The 19,696-nt window shown below is 40.6% G+C and overlaps 1 protein-coding gene across 1 annotated transcript; it reads left to right on the plus strand.

Annotated features, from left to right (window-relative positions):
* LOC130132845 (gamma-adducin-like) lies at positions 1 to 17,655 on the plus strand. The gene is made up of 15 exons (XM_056301866.1): positions 1 to 110; positions 1,183 to 1,431; positions 3,532 to 3,676; positions 4,637 to 4,788; positions 5,594 to 5,674; positions 6,070 to 6,219; positions 6,531 to 6,674; positions 7,024 to 7,122; positions 7,959 to 8,132; positions 9,136 to 9,396; positions 9,658 to 9,774; positions 10,332 to 10,421; positions 13,390 to 13,513; positions 14,903 to 14,998; positions 15,574 to 17,655. Exons 2-15 carry the CDS (start codon positions 1,231 to 1,233, stop codon positions 15,810 to 15,812), a joined length of 2,073 nt encoding a protein of 690 aa, XP_056157841.1. The 5' UTR covers positions 1 to 110; positions 1,183 to 1,230; the 3' UTR covers positions 15,813 to 17,655.
* The last annotated feature ends 2,041 nt before the right edge of the window (positions 17,656 to 19,696 follow it).

Consider the following 19,696-nt stretch of genomic DNA (forward strand, 5'->3'; position numbering starts at 1 on the left):
AGAAAAGACAGTAGTAACTTCCTCAACACCGCCGGAGCTTCTTTCTATCCGAGGAAAAGCCGACGTCGTCAGGAGGGCATCTCTCTAACAAAGTGAACGTTTTGTTTAAGGTAACTCCGCATCGCCGCAGTTGTTCGTACTCTTCGTTTTTGTTTCATGCTGGTTCGTCTCGACCGTGTTGTTTGCGGCGCCAAGTCCTCCCGAAAGTCTCCGTAAACGCGGTCGCGCTTCGCCCAAATCTGTTGTCTCCGTAAGTCCGCCGCATCTGCGTATCTGCTTTTTTCCCCCCAAATTGAAACTTGATGTACCGCACCGAGTGGCTTTTCCTTATGCAACCGCCAACACAATTGAAAGTGAACACAGTTGTTGTTTTTGTGTGGCTTATTTGCTCTGTCCTCGAGTAATTTCCAATTAATTAAAATTTCGGCCCGTTTCCGCTGTGTCTAGGAGGTTGCAATGTGTTTTTAAGGCCTACAGATGGCTAAACTTGCACTCCTCTAGCCCCCTTATCCTCAGCCACCCCCACCCCCATAGACAGCACTTCAAACACCGAAGGTGCTAACTGCTATTCAGAGTAGCCCACTTGCATGGGGGGGGAGGGGGGCTCACAATAGACCACCTGTAGTTTCCTCTGTTGACATTATTTACAGCTTTTCACATACAGGATGATTTTTTTTTGGGGGGGGGGTTCCTACTTTTATCTCGTTCACTGTGATCTGGAAAATATTGCGATGGTCATTTGGGATTATACACGATACTGATGCTGGGTAATGATTTTTTTTTTGATGTACTCTATTGATCCCCGAAGGGAAATTCTTCAACTTCAATAACTGCTTATAATGGGAAAATACTGTGTTTAAGAATCTAAGCGAGGTTCGTCACGTTGAACTGTTTGGTTAAAAAAAAAACAATGAGATGGTTCTTTATGATGTGTGTGTGTGTGTGTGGTGATTGCACTGCAATTACTCCGGTAAAAAACAAAACAGCTCATGCAGCACTATGCTCATTGCAGCAGCATGCTTACGTCGGCCTCAATAGTTATTCTCCCATGCATTGTCTCTGTCTCTGTAATTACATGACTCACCGTTGTGCCCACATCTTTTGAGGCTCAAATCTGTTACTCAGTCACCGTTTCAGTAGCCTTGTTATGAACTGAACCTTGACTTGTTTTCCCATCCTCAGATTCCAGTGGAAGAGTGAGCTAACGTGTAGTGAGGAATTTTAGGGATCATGAGTTTGGTGGAAGTGAGGCAGACAGCAGGGGCCATGACCCTGTCCCTGTCCAGCAATGACTCCAAGGAGAGGTACTTTGATCGTGTGGATGATACTGACCCGGAGTACATTCGCAATAGGAATATTTCCCCAGACCTGAGACAAGACTTCAACATGATGGAGCAGAAGAAGAGGGTAACCCAGATCCTCCAGAGTCCAGTATGTAGCCAACAGCTTTATATCTCTTCCTTTTTCCACATGATCATTTACTGTGTCACAGTAATGGACAGTGCTTTTACACCTTTGTTTCTGACCTAAGATGAGCAGAGCTACTTTTTTCCTCTGACATTTTTGCAAGGGTCATTTCATTAACTCTGCCAAATACAGGCCTAGATGTAGCTATCACGAACTACCACTTAGCTTTGTGGGATAGCCATCTTGCTTTTGTCCAAATATATTATCAGAATACCAGGTGTTGTGTATTAATCTGTTTGAATGCAGCTGGAGCCACAATGGAATGTGCTTCTGTTGAAAAAAAACCGCCAAAATCCCTTGGGTGTATGAATAAACATTAACACATCTTACTGGATGTCACATTCCCCTTTGGTGTCTTAATTTACCTGTAGCAATACTGTTGAAGTCCAGATTAAAATGAATAGTTTAGGAAACAAAACAGAATGCCACATTCTACTTTATTTTCATGCGTTCTTCAAATGTGCAACTGCATTTTGGCATAGTGCAGAGTTTATTCACTTCTGTTGTCACTGGCCATGGATAATAACTGACCATAGTGCTGGGTTATCTGGAAAATATTAGGGATGCAACAATAATGATACTGGTGTTGCATATCTGGCAGATACCAAGCTAAATTGGAGTATCAGTATAGAGATTTTGCCCAAGACTAAAATCCAATACCAAAGGCCATGAGTAACTTGTCGTAAGTAAAAGTAAAATGGCTTGATTTAATGCATTTTTTTTTTGCACTTGAAGCCTGTATTTCTATAATGGTGGGGGGAAAGCTGATTCTTTTTCAATTATTTTGCCCTTTGACCCCAAACTAATAGTTGAAGTCTGCACTGTTCAGCAAAAGCAGTACATGGTAAAATCCTCTGAGTACTTGGTATTAGCTGATTCTTAAAGATTCATACTTGAAAACAGTATCAGCAGTGAAAAAGTGATATCGGCACATGCCTACAAAATAATATTATCACGATAATCATGGGGTCTTTTACATAATATCAACACATGATATCTGCTTGCATATCCAAATTACCATGTTTAGGAAATCAACTATAGTTCATTCATTACATTGAACTGTTTAACATCAAACCAAAACCAGGAATACACTCTCAAATATGTCAATCCTTATTTTGTGGGAAATTGTAGGTAACCAATCCTTGTTATCATTACTTTAGATAATAAAATTGTGTATCATGATATGTCAAAATCCGAATGTCATCCCGCTACGATACCATCAAAATGCAATACAGGCAAAACTGAATTATTGCACAGACCTTAGTTGGCTGTGTAAATGCCGTGACAAAACACAGGAGAATGGAGATTGGAGAATCGGCACAGCTCACACAGTCCGGTTTTGTTAAATGTGGCACAAGGAGGTGCAATAAACACATACCAACGAAGTGCATTGAAATAAGAGGAGCCCACGCTCGTCTGTGATTGCATAACAGGCTACAAGTGGAACTTAGCTGATCACCATGGGAACGGTGCTGAGATGAAGGAGAATGCTGGAGCTGAGCAGAGGCAGACCGGAGAAAAGCATTCTTTCATTGGAATAGATTACCAAGATTCACAGGCCACTCTGCTGGCATAAATTGATCAACACGCTTAATAGGAACCCCCCCAGTCAACTCTTGTCACACATGCACAAAGGGGTTTTTAGTGATCTCTAGTGATTTGTGTAAACTTGTAATAAGGAGGGTCTGGGAGCACACTGTGCTCCCTGACAGCCCCTGAAAAGGTAAAAAGAAAGGAATTGGAACAGGGTCGAGGTTAGGTTGTGTACACATGAGCTTCCGTGATGATGTGCTCTCCTCCTCTTGTGGTCCTCCTGCCTCCCCTTCCCAAGTCATGTCATCCTAATGGAGAAAAGACTACACAGTATGGAGTAAAGCTGGGCAATCAATCCAGCTATGTCACTCTCCCAGCCATTGCGGAGGAAACACTTGGCAGATAAAGAGATGATTCCCACTGATGTTGATTATGGATCAAGCATGTGTTGTTCTGTTTTTGTTATTTAACCCATGTTTGTGTAAATTTGTCCAGTCTAATCTGTCTAACTCGTACTCTGCTCCTTTGCAGGTGTTTAAAGATGAGCTGGAAGGCTTGATTCATGATCAGATCACAAAGGGCAACAACCCCACAGGCCTGCTGGCTTTGAGGCAGATAGCCGACCTGATCATGGCGAGCACTGTTGGCAGCTCTGGTGCCTTGACTTCCCCCATCAGTGAGTGGCACTGTGTGTGTGTGTGTGTGTGTGTGTGTGTGTGCGTGTGCGTGTGCGCACGCGCGTGCTTGCTTGTGTATGTGTTTATGAATGTATTTGACTGTTTTTCTCTAATTGATTGTCATTCAGCATGTCCCATTTCTCTGTGCATTTTTCCATCTGAATATTTTCATTGTTTAAAGTGGAATTCTCAGACTCTTGTGACTCAAAAAAGCCTGAAGCAGCTGAAAAGGCAAAAACATGTTGACTGCAGTCTTTATCCTGAATGTTTCTCCTGAGTTCCCCACATGCCCAGCTCCAATAATGAATTACAGCTGCCTGTTGTGTTAATTGTTTCCCTGTGTGCTTCAACAGGGGTCACCGAGAGGCCTCAGGCAAAATTTTCTAAACGTTGGAGTGTCAAAATTGTTAATAAAGGAATGTTTTGAAAAAATAGGAAGATGGCACACTTGTCTCTAAATATAAGCTGTTTTATTAATCAATGACCTGCACCTTTTTAGGTGCGCATTCTTTAATTCATTTTTATTAATGAAACAATGTTAACATGGCCACTGTTGCATATAAATTTGAAGAAACTGAGGCAGACCTGTTCTTTTTTATATAGCTTACAGTCACTTTTAAAGTGGCCATAAAACAGAGTTCTGTTGTGTTCGGTGCCCTTATATAGTATTACAGTGAAAATATCCTGCAGCATTTTGTTAGTTCTGAGAAAAGCCACTTTTGGAGCTACTCAAGGTCTCTGGTCTCTGGGATGTCCTAATTGTAAATGCCCTCTTAAAGCAAGTGTTTAAGTTGCTTTAAAAAAGATAGTTTAATAGTTTTCGAAGTCAGCCATGTAAGGACAAGAGAAGATTTGAGTTATTTAGACTTTAGTTTACTTAATCAGACTTCATGAATACTGTTTTGATTGCTGACAATTTGTGAGGACAACATGATAACGCTTTTTGTGACTTGGCTCAGGCTTAGGGATGGTAACGCCAGTCAATGACCTGTACGGCATCGACTCTCCATCCTTTGCCAAAGGAGAGAAACAGATTCGCTGCAAGCTGGCTAGCCTCTACAGGCTTGTTGACCTCTTCAACTGGGCTCGTTTTTCAAGCTCATACATAACTGTGAGTGCACTCCTTGATCAAATTCCCATGCAAATCTGCCAATATGTTGTACAAGGTTTGTCTATTTATGGATATCGTGTGTACTCTGACTGTGGTAAGAATGTCTTCATGAGGGAGGCCTCTTAGATCAAGAATTCTTATGGTCTGCAACAGTCTGTTTTTACGGATATGAACAACTTTCTTCCACAGCCGGATATTGGAGTGTCAAAACATGTACGGGGGGGGGGGGGTAGGAAGTTAAACTATTGAACCCACAGTCTTTTTTTAAGGTTCAATGCTCAAGTGAACATAATATCATTGTTGCTCTATCATGGCTGAATTGAAAATATAGTTGTGTGCTCAGACAGTTTCACCTTAAGCTTTGGATTAACCTTCCCTCTTGGATACAGGGAGATATTTTTAATGTGGTTTTGCAGATCATGCATCATTGTTATAGCAAAACTTCAAGACTTAATTCTGTAAATTGTTGACTCCCACAAATATTGATTTGGTTGTTTTAAACCATAGTGATGGTATATATGAATTGTTCTGCATAGCATACCCTTATTGCCGTTTTAATTATTCAGATGATGTAAAATAAGTACTAGTTTTACGGGGAGAGAGTATTTACACGTTAACCAGAGTAATTATCGTCGCTAACTTTCAAAACCAATTTTACATTGCAACAATGTTCTGAATGATGACATTAATTAATGCTCTTTATGTCATTATGTTTTCTCTGAGTTCATACTTTTGATATATATCGTATGAAGTTTTAAACTTTCGGAAGCTTTTTCACAACTCAGTCTACATCCTTTCATCACAGGTGCGGGTCAGCAAAGAGCAGGACCATGTTCTTATTTGCCCACAAGGTCTGTCTTATGCTGAGGTTACTGCAGCAAATTTGGTAAGCAAAATTGGCTCTTAAAGTGCATTTGTAATTTATGCTTAAGCTAAGTATGCACTGTCATCAAGTCTCTGCAAAAAATGATCATTGTTTTCTGTGAAGCAAATTTGCATCAACATCATTGGCATCGTCTCTGTGGAAGGTGCTTAATAAATCCCTTAAGGCTTTAGTATCTGGTTAGTCATAGAAAAGAACAGTTAATATATTGCCTTAGTGCAATAAATGTAAAAGCCTTTTTGATGTGTTAACAAACAGGAGGTGTCATATGTTGTTCAGATTTTGATGTAGTTGTTCTTGGATACTCTAAATCACATAGTCAAGCTTTACGGCCCATTGTATATTAATCACGCCTTCATCCATTTACCCTTATGTGATTATATTTCTACCGTTGCAAGGTGAAAATAAACATGATTGGAGATGTGGTGGAGCAGGGTTCAACTGATCTGGGGATCGACCAGTTTGGCTTCCATCCTCATGCTGCCATTTATTCCATTCGACCTGATGTGAGGTGCATTATACATATACATACCCCCGCTACAGCTGCTGTAAGTATGCTCCAAACTGGAATTATAACCAGCTTCCTGCAGGTTTTATTCTAACCAGGGCACTATATGTTGCACCTAAACGCTATTTAAAAAAAAAAAGCTGAATTAAGAACATCCTGCTGTATGCCTAGTCATTTTGGATTCTGGTACTTTCTAATGTCTTCTTCAAATTCCTTTGAAATTGTGATGCAAAATGCACAACACATGATGCACACTGCAATGTTAAGTTTTATTTGTTGCCAGTGGCAAAAATGTGTGTTTAGTTAGTTGCTGAGGCATAATACAAAATTGCTTTCATCCTGCTTCAACAGGTGTCCTCCATGAAATGTGGAATCCTGCCCATTTCCCAGGAGGCTTTGCTTCTAGGCGACGTTAGTTACTTTGGTTACCATGGCTGTCTGGATGATAAAGAGGGGAAGGTGGAGCTCCAGAAAGCCCTAGGCCCCAACGCTAAGGTAAACTGCCAAACTAAGGGATTCAGTTCATCACAGCAGCCTTACTGTTACTTGCGCTCAAGACAGTTTCAGACAGCTTGTCAGGAAAATAATAAAATAAATTTATCAGATTAAATGGAGAAATGTTCATATATTTCTTTGGTTGAGAGCAGTTTCATGTTACTCTTGCAGGAATTCTGTTTGTGTAAAGCTTAATGCCAGGAAGTCAATGCGTGTGTTTTTTGGGTGTCTTGTCCTGTTACGCTAATACATAGTCACTAGAATCAAATATCTTTCATTTGTTAAACCTGCATCTTTTACATGCAATACTCTGATTATGTTGCAATCCCCAATTTATGGTTTTGTATAGGTGTTGGTCCTGAGGAACCATGGTCTGGTTGCTCTGGGGGAAACCATCGAAGAGGCTTTTCACTATGTTTACCACTCATTGCAGGCTTGTGAAATCCAGGTAAAAAGGGCTTGATGGTAACCTTGATGCTGTTTTCTGACTGTTCATGGAATGCATTTACAAGGTTCACCTTAACCTGTTTTCTAAATTTGACATAATATTTAGCTTTGGCATAGTTTTACTGGTAACATTGGAATTAACTACATGTGTACAACATAATAATGTTATGCATATCTTATTTAACATATTTTTTGCTGTTTGATACTTTGCATTTTTGGTCTAAAACTTGTTGAAAATCACTCATGTACTTTTGGTCCTTTACTAAGTCTTTTTCTTTTTTACCTGTTGAAACTGTAAAGCTGTTAAACAGCAGTTTCAGCAAAGTTAAATCAAATATTTGACGGAGACCGTTGTTCTTTTGCCACACAAAGTGGAACTCTTTAGTGTTTGCGAAGTGTCAGTGACACCTGTGTTTGCTTAGCTTTTTCTACTTTGGAGCAGGCAGATACAATGCTTTTCACTGTTATTACTACTGTTCTTTCTGCAGTTATCGTCACGCTATTTGGTTTCTCATCGTTTAAATGTGTGCTGAAAATGTTCTCATTGCAACGAAATGACAAATATTGGCAATTGTGTTGACTCACAGTTAGAATTCACTGGGTTAAAATAAAAGCCTTGACCTACAAAACGAGAAAACATTCATCATTCCAGATTGGGTAATTTTATTTGTTAAGAATCATGCTGATTCATTTACTGACGCTTGTTAATCTGATTTGTAACAACACAGATCATAGATTACTATATAATTACATTTAAGGATCAAATAGAATCTGAAATTGTCTTTATTTTTTTTTTCTATTTTAAAAACAAATCTGTTTATAAATGCTTTCCTGTAGGTGAATGCTCTGAGGTGTTCTGGTGGAGTGGACAACCTTGTTGTTCTGGACAGGGAGAAGTATAAGCCCCTGACCCAGGGAGTGGCCGCGGCTGGTGTGGTGATGGTCAATGATGTCAAATGGAAAATTGGTGAAGCAGAGTTTGAGTCCCTTATGAGGATGCTAGACAACCTGGTGAGTGAACCTTGACCTGTGCCCCTCACCCATGATGCTTTGAGTTTCCTCTCTCAGTGACTTCCTGGGGAAGTGTCTGATTACAGAGCTCTGACAGAAATGCAATGACAGTAGATGGGTTATTCAACCATGGAAGGATCGGAAGAACTGACTTGTGTTGTTTTATGACAGCCGTGTTTTTGCCAACTAATTGAGCCATTTTTTTGCCATTGTAGTAAGAAATTAACTGTAATAAACATTAGGCCTCATTAAAGACTAATTAGCCTTTCATCAAAGGTAATGATTTAATGCTAGCCTGTAGCATTTTTATCGCTAGAAGATTTCCCTGCTATGTTTGCAATTCCCTCCATTTTAACAGTGCTATTCTGACTACTGCAAACACCAGAGTCGACCAAACCCAAGGATACATAATATGTCAGACCATGCTTGGTCTTCTGATTCAGTGTGACACTACCAAACAACTGGAGCTGGAACAGGTTGCAGCTGTGTTAACTCGCACAGCTTTCTGTGATCATAGCACGCCCACCCGCTCTGTCATAGCTTCCAGATGGCAAGGCGGACTGTGAGGAAATTAAGAGCACACACGAAACAATCACTCAGTCCATGGACTGGACTCAAAATACACTTTGAGTTCTCCTCAGTAGGATTCTAGTTGTCTCAGTTTTTGAAGTGCTCTCAAAAATACACCCCCTTGATCCCCTACCAATTCTAATGTCAAGTCTTATCTTGTCTCTTTGTCAGTGAAATGTTTCCAAAAAGGCACTCATTCTGTGTACTCTCAAAAGTGTTTGCATTTTGTCAGAGCACACAGGGTTGCCTTGTGCCGCTTATAGATAGATATTTCAAACAAATGATATACTGTGTGGTTTCACTGTGTGTGCATTTTGTGATGGGATACTACATTACTGCAAAGGGAAAAAAACTGCAATCAGTCACCTAGTGAAAGGATCTTTATTTTTATGAGTACACTGGAACAATGTGTCCTCTCTCTGTGAACTGATAGGGGTACAGAACAGGCTACTCTCACAGGAACCCAATTGTAAGGGAGAAACCTCGGTCCAAGAATGACGTAGAGATCCCTGCCACAGTATCTGCTGTGCTATCGGAGGACAATGATTTGGATCTGCGAAGCCCTTTTAAGTTTATGGTGCAGAAACAACAGAGAGAAAGGACCCGCTGGCTCACCTCACCCAACAGCTACCTGAGGGTCAATGTTCCCGAATGCTCACCCAGCGGGGAGTGCAGCCCCAGGACAAAGACCATGGTGAGCTGATATTTTATAGGAAAAAAAAAGAACAGAGAGCAAGATATTTCTGCAAATAAAACTCTTATCCTCACTACCAAAGTGATATGGCCTTGAAAAGGTGCAAGTATTTGACTGTAGAGGAGATGAAACTGAAATCTTTCTATATTAGCCTGCCCTCTTGTGGAAATATCAGTGAATGCATGTTCCAGACAGTATCTTAGTCCCCTGTGTTCTTACAATTCACGTGTTTTTCTTGATGTATGTATATTTCTCTTTCAGTGGATGAAGTCCTCAGAGCCAGGCAACTCCAGCGGCATGCCAATCAGGATTGAAGATCCGAACCAGTTTGTTCCACTCAACACAGATCCAACAGAGGTTGTGGATAAGAGAAACCGGGTCAGTTGGAACATCCCTGTTTTCACACTGCAGTTAACATCGCCCACCACATGTTATGTATGACTGTACAAAAAAGGCCCAAAAGGACAATTCAGCTGTGGGAACTACTTCAGTGTAACATAGAATACTTTATTAAACTATGAGTCATCAGCATCAGCTGTGTGGAAATCTTAGAACCCAGCTTTTACCTTGCTTTCTGAGAACTAACATCTAATGCCCTATAGACAGAATTCTTCTCATGAACGTATAGAAGTTTCTTTTGAACTTTTCCCCCAAGCAAATTGATATAGATTAGAGTGACCGATGTGATCTAGCCAGCCTCCTTATGGCATGGCAGCGGGGCGTTACACAGGATCATTCAGTCGTTCGGCCACTGGCTTTATCTAATGTAAAATTCAACACTTACATCAGTTTATCACACTGTAGTAGTGCCTTTCTGTACGAGGACACTCGGTGCCATATAGACAGCCCTTATGTCATCCCAGTGAGGTACAGCAGGTGATACAGGAGATGAACTAATCTATTTTAAGAGATGCTTGTTTAATACATTTGTGTAGATCAGAGAACAGAACAGATGTGACCAGATGACTCCAGGACCAAAGTCTCAGTTATTGGCAGGCATTGTTGTGGACACTGTTCCAGGACCGGTGAGTATATTTCATATTGAAATATAAGAAAGAGGTTGCCCAATGGGGTTGTCCAACCTTGGGGTCATCCCAGGTCGTCCTCTGTATGGAGTTTGCATGTTCTTTCCTCCGAGTGCTCCGGTTTCCTCCCACAGTTCAAAGACATGTAGTAGGTCAGGTGAATCGGCCATACTAAATTGTCCCTAGGTGTGTGTGTGTGTGTGTGTGTGTGTGTGTGTGTGTGTGTGTGTGTGTGTGTGTGTGTGTGTGTGTGTGTGTTGGCCCTGTGATGGACTGGCGGCCTGTCCAGGGTATTTCCCCGCCTGCCACCCTATGACTGCTGGGATAGGCTCCAGCATCCCGCGACCTTGATTAGGATAAGCGGCTTGGATGGATGGATGGATGGATATATGAAAGAAGCATACCACTGAAGTCTCAATAATATCACATGGTAGATAATAGCCTGTGTCATTTATTTTTAATTCACAATCATTTATCCACACTGTCCCATGAAAGCACAATTCAGCTGACAGATGCATAAACAAAACCTCAGGATGTGTGTGTTTAAAAAAAAAAAATCACGTTTCAACACTTTAAGTTGATCATCCATAACAGAAATGTTTTAACACTTTTATTTCCATCTTCTAGCAGGTGCTAATATGGATACCTGTTATTTTAGTTGAGATGAATACTAAGTTGAGAACTTAATGCAAATGTTCCTTTGACTGGGAGATATTGGATATTGTTACACGCGCCTTGAAAGGCGAGGTTCACAAAGCATGAATATGTTGAATATGTATGCATTCATATTTCATTCATTTTGGCAGCTATACAAATTCAAGTTTGTTTTTTAACAAATAGTGTGTATTGATCGGTGAATGTGTTAAATAATTGGAGGAGATTGTGTGAAGAAGGATATGGCGGCTTAGAGGTTAGCAATATTGCCTCTAAGAAAGAGGAGAGGCCTGGGTTCTATCCCAGTTTGCATGTTCTCCTTATGTTGGCATGGGTTTTCCTCCCACAGTCCAAAAACATGTGTGTTAGGGGAATTGGAGACTGAATTACCCATAGATGTGTGTGTGTGTGTGTGTGTGTGTGTGTGTGCTTCCTTATAATAGATGAGTGCCATGGGTGTCTTCTTTTCTTCCACCCAATGCCCGCCAGGATAGGCTCACATTTGCATTTTGTTTTAGCGGGTTTACATCAAAATCAATGGGTTTGTAAATATATCACCTTGCATATCAAATGCAGTTTTATCCAGACTGAAGTAAAAATATGGAAAGAACATGTGTGAATTGATATGTATGAAAAGAAGACACCCATTCAGAGGTGATACTTTAATAGTGTATATATGATGGCAAGTTCCAACATTTGGCTGATATTTGGGGTCTTCTTTGTTCCTTTCCTTTGTTTTTGAGCCACCACCTATTCATTCACTCTGTTCTTGTTTGCTCCATGGACGTGACTTTCCTCACTAACCGTTTTCCAGGAAGCATTTATTTTGTGTTGTGAATATTTTGTTCAATTTCATTTTCAATCCTCTACAGTTGAAAGCACCCAAAACGTAGAAAACAGTCATCTTTTCTTTCTCAGCTGTTGTCATTCACAGTTACTCTTAGTTGATCACCCGTGATATATTTTTTTCCACTTGTTCAATCTGTTAAATTGGGAATACAAACTTTCACCTGATCTCTGCAATTGAAGTGAATGAGGGCATTACTAAGTAGAACTTAAGCTTACTATGATATATAAACTGATGAGCCGAAACATTATGACCACCTGCCTAATATGCATTTGGTCCTCTGTGTTCCACCAAAACAGCACTGACCTGCCTAGACATGGACTCTACAAGACCCCTAAAGGTGTCCTGTGGTGTCTAGTACCAAAACATTAGCAGCAGATCCTTCAAGTCCTGTAAGTTGCGAGGTGGAGTCACCGTGGATAGGACTCGTCAGTCCAGCACATCCCACAAATGCTCAATTGGATTTAGATCTGGAGAATTTGGAGGCCAGGGCAACACCTTGAACACTTCATCATGTTCCTCAAACCATTCCCCAACAATGTATGCAGTGTGGTAGGACACTTTATCCTGGTGAAAGAGGCCACTGCCATCAGGGAATACCATTGCCATGAAGGGGTGTACCTGGTCTGCAACAATGTTTAGTTAAGTGGTACGTGTCAAATTGACATCCACATGAATGGCCAGACCCAGGGTTTCCCAGCAGAACATTGCCCAGAGCATCACACTGCCTCCACCAGCTTGTCATCTTCCCACAGTGCATCCTGGTGCCATCACTTCCCCAGGTAAACAATGCTCACATTCACGACCAGCCACGTGATCTAAAAGAAATGGTGACAAGGCCACCTTCTTCCACTGCTCCAAGGTCCAGTTCTGATGCTCATGCGCCTCATATTTGGCACTTTTGACAGTGGACAGCGGTCATCATGGGCATTCTGAGTGGTCTATGGCTCCGCAGCCCCATACACAGCACTGTATGATGCACTGTGTTGTGACACATTCCTCCTGTAACCATCATTAAAATTTTCTGTGACTTGTGCCACAGTAGACCTTCTATCATTTTGAACCAGACAGGATAGCCTTCATTGACCTAGCACATTGATGAGCCTTGAGCACCCAACACTGTGTTGCTGGTTTGTCGTTTGTCCCTCCTCGGACCACTGTCAGTAGGTACTCACTACTGTTGACCGGGAGCACCCCACTAGCCTTGCCATTTCAGAGATGCTCTGACCCAGTCATCTGGCCGTAACAATTTGGGCCTTGTCAAAGTCGTTGGGTGTTAACTCCTGCCCATTTCTCCTGCATCCAACATGTTGACTACGAGAACTGATTGTTCGGTTACCATCTAATCTACCCAGACCTTGACATGTGCCCTTGTTTGGAGATGATAAACGTTATTCGGTTCACCTGTGAGTAGTCATAATGTTTCGGCTCATAGTTGTATTTTTATGTCCTCTTTTTTTCTATCAGGCTTTCATCATTGAGGATGAGGAGCTGACGCGCTCTCTTCCTCCCAACCCTTTCAGCAGACTGACAGAGGACGAGCTGGAGGAATATAAGAACACAGTTGAGCGAAAACAGCAAGGCCAAGAAGGTACTTATTACTGCATCTCATATTCTACCAATTAGAGCCATTTCTATATGATGGGAAGGCTGTTATTGCAAACTACACTTTGCATCATTTCTCTTCAAAGGCCTAAAAATCCTACTTACAATTTACCCACTTGGGTTTCCATAGGCTCAAATTTAGCACCAGATCATGTAGGTGTGTCAGATTTGGCAGGGGCTGATCCGAGAGATCACAGGGGTCAAAAAGAAATTGATGCGTGGGTGAAGTCATTTTCAAATGGTTAAAGGTATCTCTGACATCATCATACAGGACCATTAGAAGACTTAAGGAATGTTAAAGGGCTGCCTCAAGACAATTCCAGGCCCATTCAATTAAAATTTTTGAATTTGTTGAACACCTATTATAGGAATACCTGTTAGAACATTGCTCCTTGGGGCAACGGTAGCTTTGAATTACAGCTTTAGATGATATGATTCTGGGGTTTTAGCAAGGTATCTTTTGATATGCTTGTCTCAGCCCAAATCCTATACCTGGCTTTGTCCATGTAAACACACCATGATAGTTTTGCTAACTCACCATTTAACAAAGCTGAAAGTTGTTCATCTCAGTGCTTCTATCATTAAACTGTATTCTCAGAGGATGTTGACGCTATACCCCCGGTAAAGTAAAATCAGAACATTTTTAATTTAGTCGTAAGCAAGACTACAACTCATTGTTTCAAGGTTGTGTAGTCAAGGCAGTACTATGTAATCTCTGAAAGGTAATATTTGAATTACAGCATTAACTGAAATCTGCCATCCTGCTTTGATCCTCACATCCTCTCATAAAGGTCTGTTATAAATAAAGATGATGGTCTTGTCGTTCCATGCATGACCTATTTTTCATTGTTGTTTCGTTTTACAAAAAGCTTACAAATTTTCTTCCAAGCCAACTTTTACCTTGTTTTCTTGAACGCTGTAGTGTCAGTTTGTGCTCGACTTCAACTGCAATACAGTAAACAAAAATGGAGTTTCAAACTGCCAATTCAGAATATTAATACACTGTTTTCCACTGTTAGAATTTGGCTCCTGTTGCTATATTTTGACACATCTGAAATAAATATTGACCATTAGTAATTTTGGTTTCCACCGCTAATTTTTAGAGTGGAGGAGGTATTTGAGGAATGTAGCGCTGATGTGAAAGTAAAGTGGCTCTGAAACTCTGAATCAGTCTGTTTCCATATGCTCCTGGTTTCCCAGTCAGCAAAGTAATGTATCCAAACTCGAGTTAAGCAGCTCTCACTTCTGTTTTGTTGCTTTTTTGAACACTACATTAATCAGGGAAATTGTTTTTATCTGATAAATCTTGCATGACTACATGCACACATTAGTTGTGATAGATGGTCTCTAAATGTTGAATTTCATCCTTTTGCAGATACTGATGACATTACCGATGCTGAGGAGATGACCACATTTGATGGTTCCACCATCTCGCTCTCGCTTTCCCCTTTAATGACTCCAGCTAAGCAAGGTAATTAGCTATTCACTAAGTAATTCCAGTAGATATTTGAATTATTAGTTAGTAACAATTTTCACCGAACAGAAGAAGTTGTTTTTCATTTTAAACATTACACTTCCAGCCAATTTCATATGTGAAGTAGTATCATTGGGCAGCACGGTGGCACAGTGTTTAGAGCTATTGCCTCACAGCAAGAAGGTCCTGGGTTCGAACCCCAGGGTTGTCAAACCTTGGGGGTCATCCCTGGTTGTCCTCTGTGTGGAGTTTGCATGTTCTCCCCATGTCTGGTGGGTTTTCTCCGGTTGCTCCGGTTTCCCCCACCATCAAAAAGACATGCATGTTAGGGTTAATATCCTGTCTGTGCCCCTGACTGAGGCATGGCAAGACAAACTGGAGTTGGTCCCCAGGTGCTCTATGGCGGCTGCCCACTGCTCCTAGCTACACAGCTAGGATGGGTTAAATGCAGAGAGGAATTTCCCCACAGGGATTAATAAAGTATATCGAAATAAATCATACAGCCATATCTGAACTGCAGCGCCTATCTTTCTCCATCCCTCCCCTGCTGATTTGGTTTCTTCTGTTGACAGAGATAATACCCAATGGTAAAGACCATTTAGCGGAGATGGAAGAGGATCTAAGCATCAAGGTATCCAAGCTGAGTGTGAGCACTACAGATACGGTTGAAATCTCCATAACAACGACAGAGAAGACAGGGGACGCCCAGACCCCAGAGAGCCAAACCATGTCCCCCAAGAAGAAGAAAAAGAAGTTCCGCACACCTTCCTTCCTGAAAATGAACAAGAAGAAGGAGAAAGCCGAAGCCTGAAGAGAACTGACTGAAAAAGATGAGCCTTACAAGGAAACCTATGTGTCGCCAAACGAGAGGAGATGATTCTTCACAGATTCCCCAGTTTTTTGAAGAGGAGGGAAAATAGCTGAAGTGAATGAATTTCATTAAGTCAATAAGTCCTAGAACTTTTTTTGTTTCATTTTTGTTTTAATTCACTTGGACACATCCTTTTTTGGAGGGAAAATTCTTGTTTCAGAGGAAGTCATCCAAGGCCACACACTTTACTTCCTGTGTTATCCTCATTTTCCTTCCTCCACAGCTATTTGATACTAGAGGTTTTTTTTTCTATTTCTATTTTAATGTTCCAGCAGGTGGTAATATGGATACCTGCCATTAGAGGAAATTGAGTTGAGCACTTCCCGGGGCTCAGAAAATGAAATGAACGGTGAATATAAGATAAGCATGTAGGTTCTTCATGTGACCCATATTTTTAATGGGTTTAATACAGTGGGTACCACAAGAAACTAACAAGGTTTTGAACCTAATGAATATATCCAAATGTAGTAAGCCTGCTCAGAATGTGTGAATTCTAACATTTTTTTTTTTGTGTCTGATTTTTGAATGTATATTGAAAGGCAAGAAAACCTGCTATTATGAGAGGATCTATTAAACCAGTGGGGTCATGGTGGATGGATTTGTCGAAATTATCTAAAGCTGAGCCTTAATCAGTGTGATTTCTACTTGGACCTATTCATGGTAATACTTTCATGTTATACTGTATGTTACTTTATATGACTGGTAACTCAGTGTAGTTTGTGATAAATCATTATATCATTACAATTAGATGTTCACTACATGCTTATGACCGAACATTCTGCAGTTAATAATACAGAAAATTATTAATTATTCACATTAGAAATGTTTTGCAATAACGTTTTCGGTGATCCCCCCCCCTCCCCGTTGCTGCTTGTTTCTAGTTGTGACAAAGAATGGACTATGATTAACTGAGAAGGACTTAGGACAAGTAATGACCTTTGCCACATTTTCGCTTGATAATGGTTAGCAAGGAGAAAGTATCACAGAAAGATGAATCAGTTCATCTGGACATGTTAAGTGAGAGGAGCGTTTCCTCACTCGTCTAAGTGACCTCTTCAGTCTCGCCTCAGAGACTGAGGAAGTCACTTAGTCACTCTGTGAGTTCCTTACCTGGGTTATGGAGCATGCATAAAGACGAGGAGAAAGTAGCTTTTGCTGAAAAAGAGGGCAAAACAGCACATGTTGGGATGTGAAACGACAAGGAAAAGTGCCAGGCCTGCATCACGCAAGATGAGTGTTGGGAATTTTGGTTGACAATGTACAAACAGCAAGTTTTATGGCAATATGCTGTGAAAAGCTCTTTTATTTACATAAACTATTTGAAGTTCATTTTAAGTATTTAAGAGGACCATATATTAACATCCCAGTCAATAATGTGAATAACTTGCTTTGACCTGAAGGGAGACAGTTCTTTTCCTTGGTGAATGGTATGTTTTTGTGCAGTTTTTTTGTAACTTTAAACCAAAATAAAGGTCATCAAGTTGAAATTTGCAAGTGTGACCACACAATCTAATTTCAATAATTTACCATTATTTTTTTGTAATGCCTTACATTGTATGATCCCTATTTAGATTAATACCTTAATATACACAGTATGTGATGTTTACAGATTTATGTACTACTAATATAATTTTGAGTACTTAATTATTGTATTTTCTCTTTTACTTGCGCTGTTTTGTATACTGCCTGAGCTTTTGCATAGTTGCATTATTGCATTATTGCCAACTTGCCACAGTGTTATTATCTATGATATTACATTCCACCTGATGTAATAAAAACTGAGATGTGTTATGTAATTGTTTTGGTGCTTTCTTGCTTTTGGCTTCAAAGATATTGGTTGTTACAACACGTTTTTCTTGAATATATATAAAACATGAATATGTTGAATATATCTGCATATTTCCAAAATTGGATTTAATTCATGATGCAATCTCCTTGCCTGCAATGTTTCATTTTGGCAGCTGTACAAATCCAACTAACACTGCGCTGTTGTAGCTAGTGAGCTGGTCAGAGAGCCCGTCTGCTCCCTAAAGACAAAATAACACCCCATGAATTAAAGCTTTCTATACAACTGTTGTTAAACGGCTTTCGACAAAAAAGCCTCTGCCTAAAACAACAACGCGTCCTTTAGAGTGATAATTGTCTGCATGTAGCTGTATAATCAGTCTTCTGCTGCGGTGTGAATGGGGGTCGTCTTGGATATCTGCAGAGAGGGGCCGGGAGACAAAGGGGATTTGGTGTCTCCAACAGGTGTTCATGTGTGGGGAGTGACAGGACCCATACCTGCTTCAACCCCCCCCCCCCCCAAAGCACCATAAGGGAGGAAAGATGAGGTCAAAGATAACATTGCTTTCACAGGCAATATGCTCACACTTATAAAACAGTATTTATTTATTTTATTTTTTTGCGAGCGAATGATAATAACACAGAAAAAAAACATCCCAACTTGGCTAACACGGGCTATACAATCCAGATCAGGAGAATGAAAGTGTTCTGGTCAAGAAAACAGAAGGCAAGAATGTTAATTCTTAATTTTTTCAAAATAAATCTTTAAATTTTAATTTTTAATCAATTTAAAAAAAATTTAAGTTATTTTTTTTATTTCTTCAATAGATAAATACATAAAATACAAGCGTACCCTCATACAAATGCACATGCAATATATACATATAAACATACACTCTCGTTGTAGTCTAGTAATAAAGTAGACGAAAAGCAGTACAGGCAACTGGCTGAACAGTTGTTATCCCTCTCAGTGTGCAGATGACAAAGCTTAGCGCTGAGCTCTTCCATCTCCTGGCAGTGTTAACTAGAGGAGGGTTGCGGACGCCTGCTTGAGGAGCAGGTGACACACTTGGGCCTCCTCGGCATTGTAGTAAAACAATGATGCACATCTATTCAGTGCCTGCCCTCGGCCAAAAACTGTACAGACCGCAAACATGTTCAGAAATCCGCATCAGTCAGTTGAACGCTGACTGATGCAGTATCTATACATGTAGATAGACAGACAGAAATGCATACATACATACTGCTGCCATACATACATACAAAAGTGAGGCAGCAATTTACCTCACTTTTGAATGTACCTCAGAAATATATTTATCTGTGCACCTTGATTTTTGTTTTCCTGCAAAAATCCTGCTTATGGTACAACAACACTTTTCATGTTTAACACTCCCTGCAGAGAGAAACCAGTGCTAGGGCTATTTGGCTCATCTCTCTCTCTCTCTCTCTCTCTCTCTCTCTCTCTCTCTCTCTCTCTCACACACACACACACACACACACACACACACACACACACACCATACACTCACACACTGTGACTTTGCCTCCTCTGTGACAGCCTAGCCACTGTTGTAATCCTCAGGCTTTTCAGATTACTCCAGTTGGGGTCACATTCTACACCATCCTTGGGTGGGTCAGCTTTCTATGCTAGTACTGTCAGCATGCAGCATATACATAGTCTGCACGTATAGCCTTGCAGCAGGCAGGCCTTTTTTCCTGTTGAAATACAATCGATTACAATCCATAACTGATATCGGTGTCTATCTCTGTCTGCTTGTCTTTCTTTCTGGATGTTTCTGATGTGGTATGTCAAAGACATACCACATGTCTTTGACATACCACATGCGATTGCATGAGATCATAGAAGTTTACCTATTAACATAAACATGCAAAAAAAATTTCATTATTACTATTGTTTGCATATGTGTGTGTGTGTGTGTGCGTGCGTGTGTTTGTGTGTGTGTGTGTGTGTGTGTGTGTGTTGTGCGCGTGTCTTTGTCTAGGCGGGGTTCTGTGTGAATGTGTGTCCAGACCAGAAC

Source organism: Lampris incognitus, unplaced genomic scaffold (assembly GCF_029633865.1).
Source record: "Lampris incognitus isolate fLamInc1 unplaced genomic scaffold, fLamInc1.hap2 scaffold_185, whole genome shotgun sequence".
Lineage (NCBI taxonomy): Eukaryota > Metazoa > Chordata > Actinopteri > Lampriformes > Lampridae > Lampris > Lampris incognitus.

What these genes read in the sequence shown, in the direction of transcription:
- LOC130132845 (XM_056301866.1), top strand. Translation starts at nt 1,231, where the DNA reads ATGAGTTTGGTGGAAGTGAGGCAGACAGCAGGGGCCATGACCCTGTCC. An exon ending in CCCTAGGCCCCAACGCTAAG is followed by an intron (nt 6,675 to 7,023) that starts GTAAACTGCCAA and finishes GGTTTTGTATAG; the next exon opens with GTGTTGGTCCTGAGGAACCA. An exon ending in AATGACTCCAGCTAAGCAAG is followed by an intron (nt 14,999 to 15,573) that starts GTAATTAGCTAT and finishes TTCTGTTGACAG; the next exon opens with AGATAATACCCAATGGTAAA.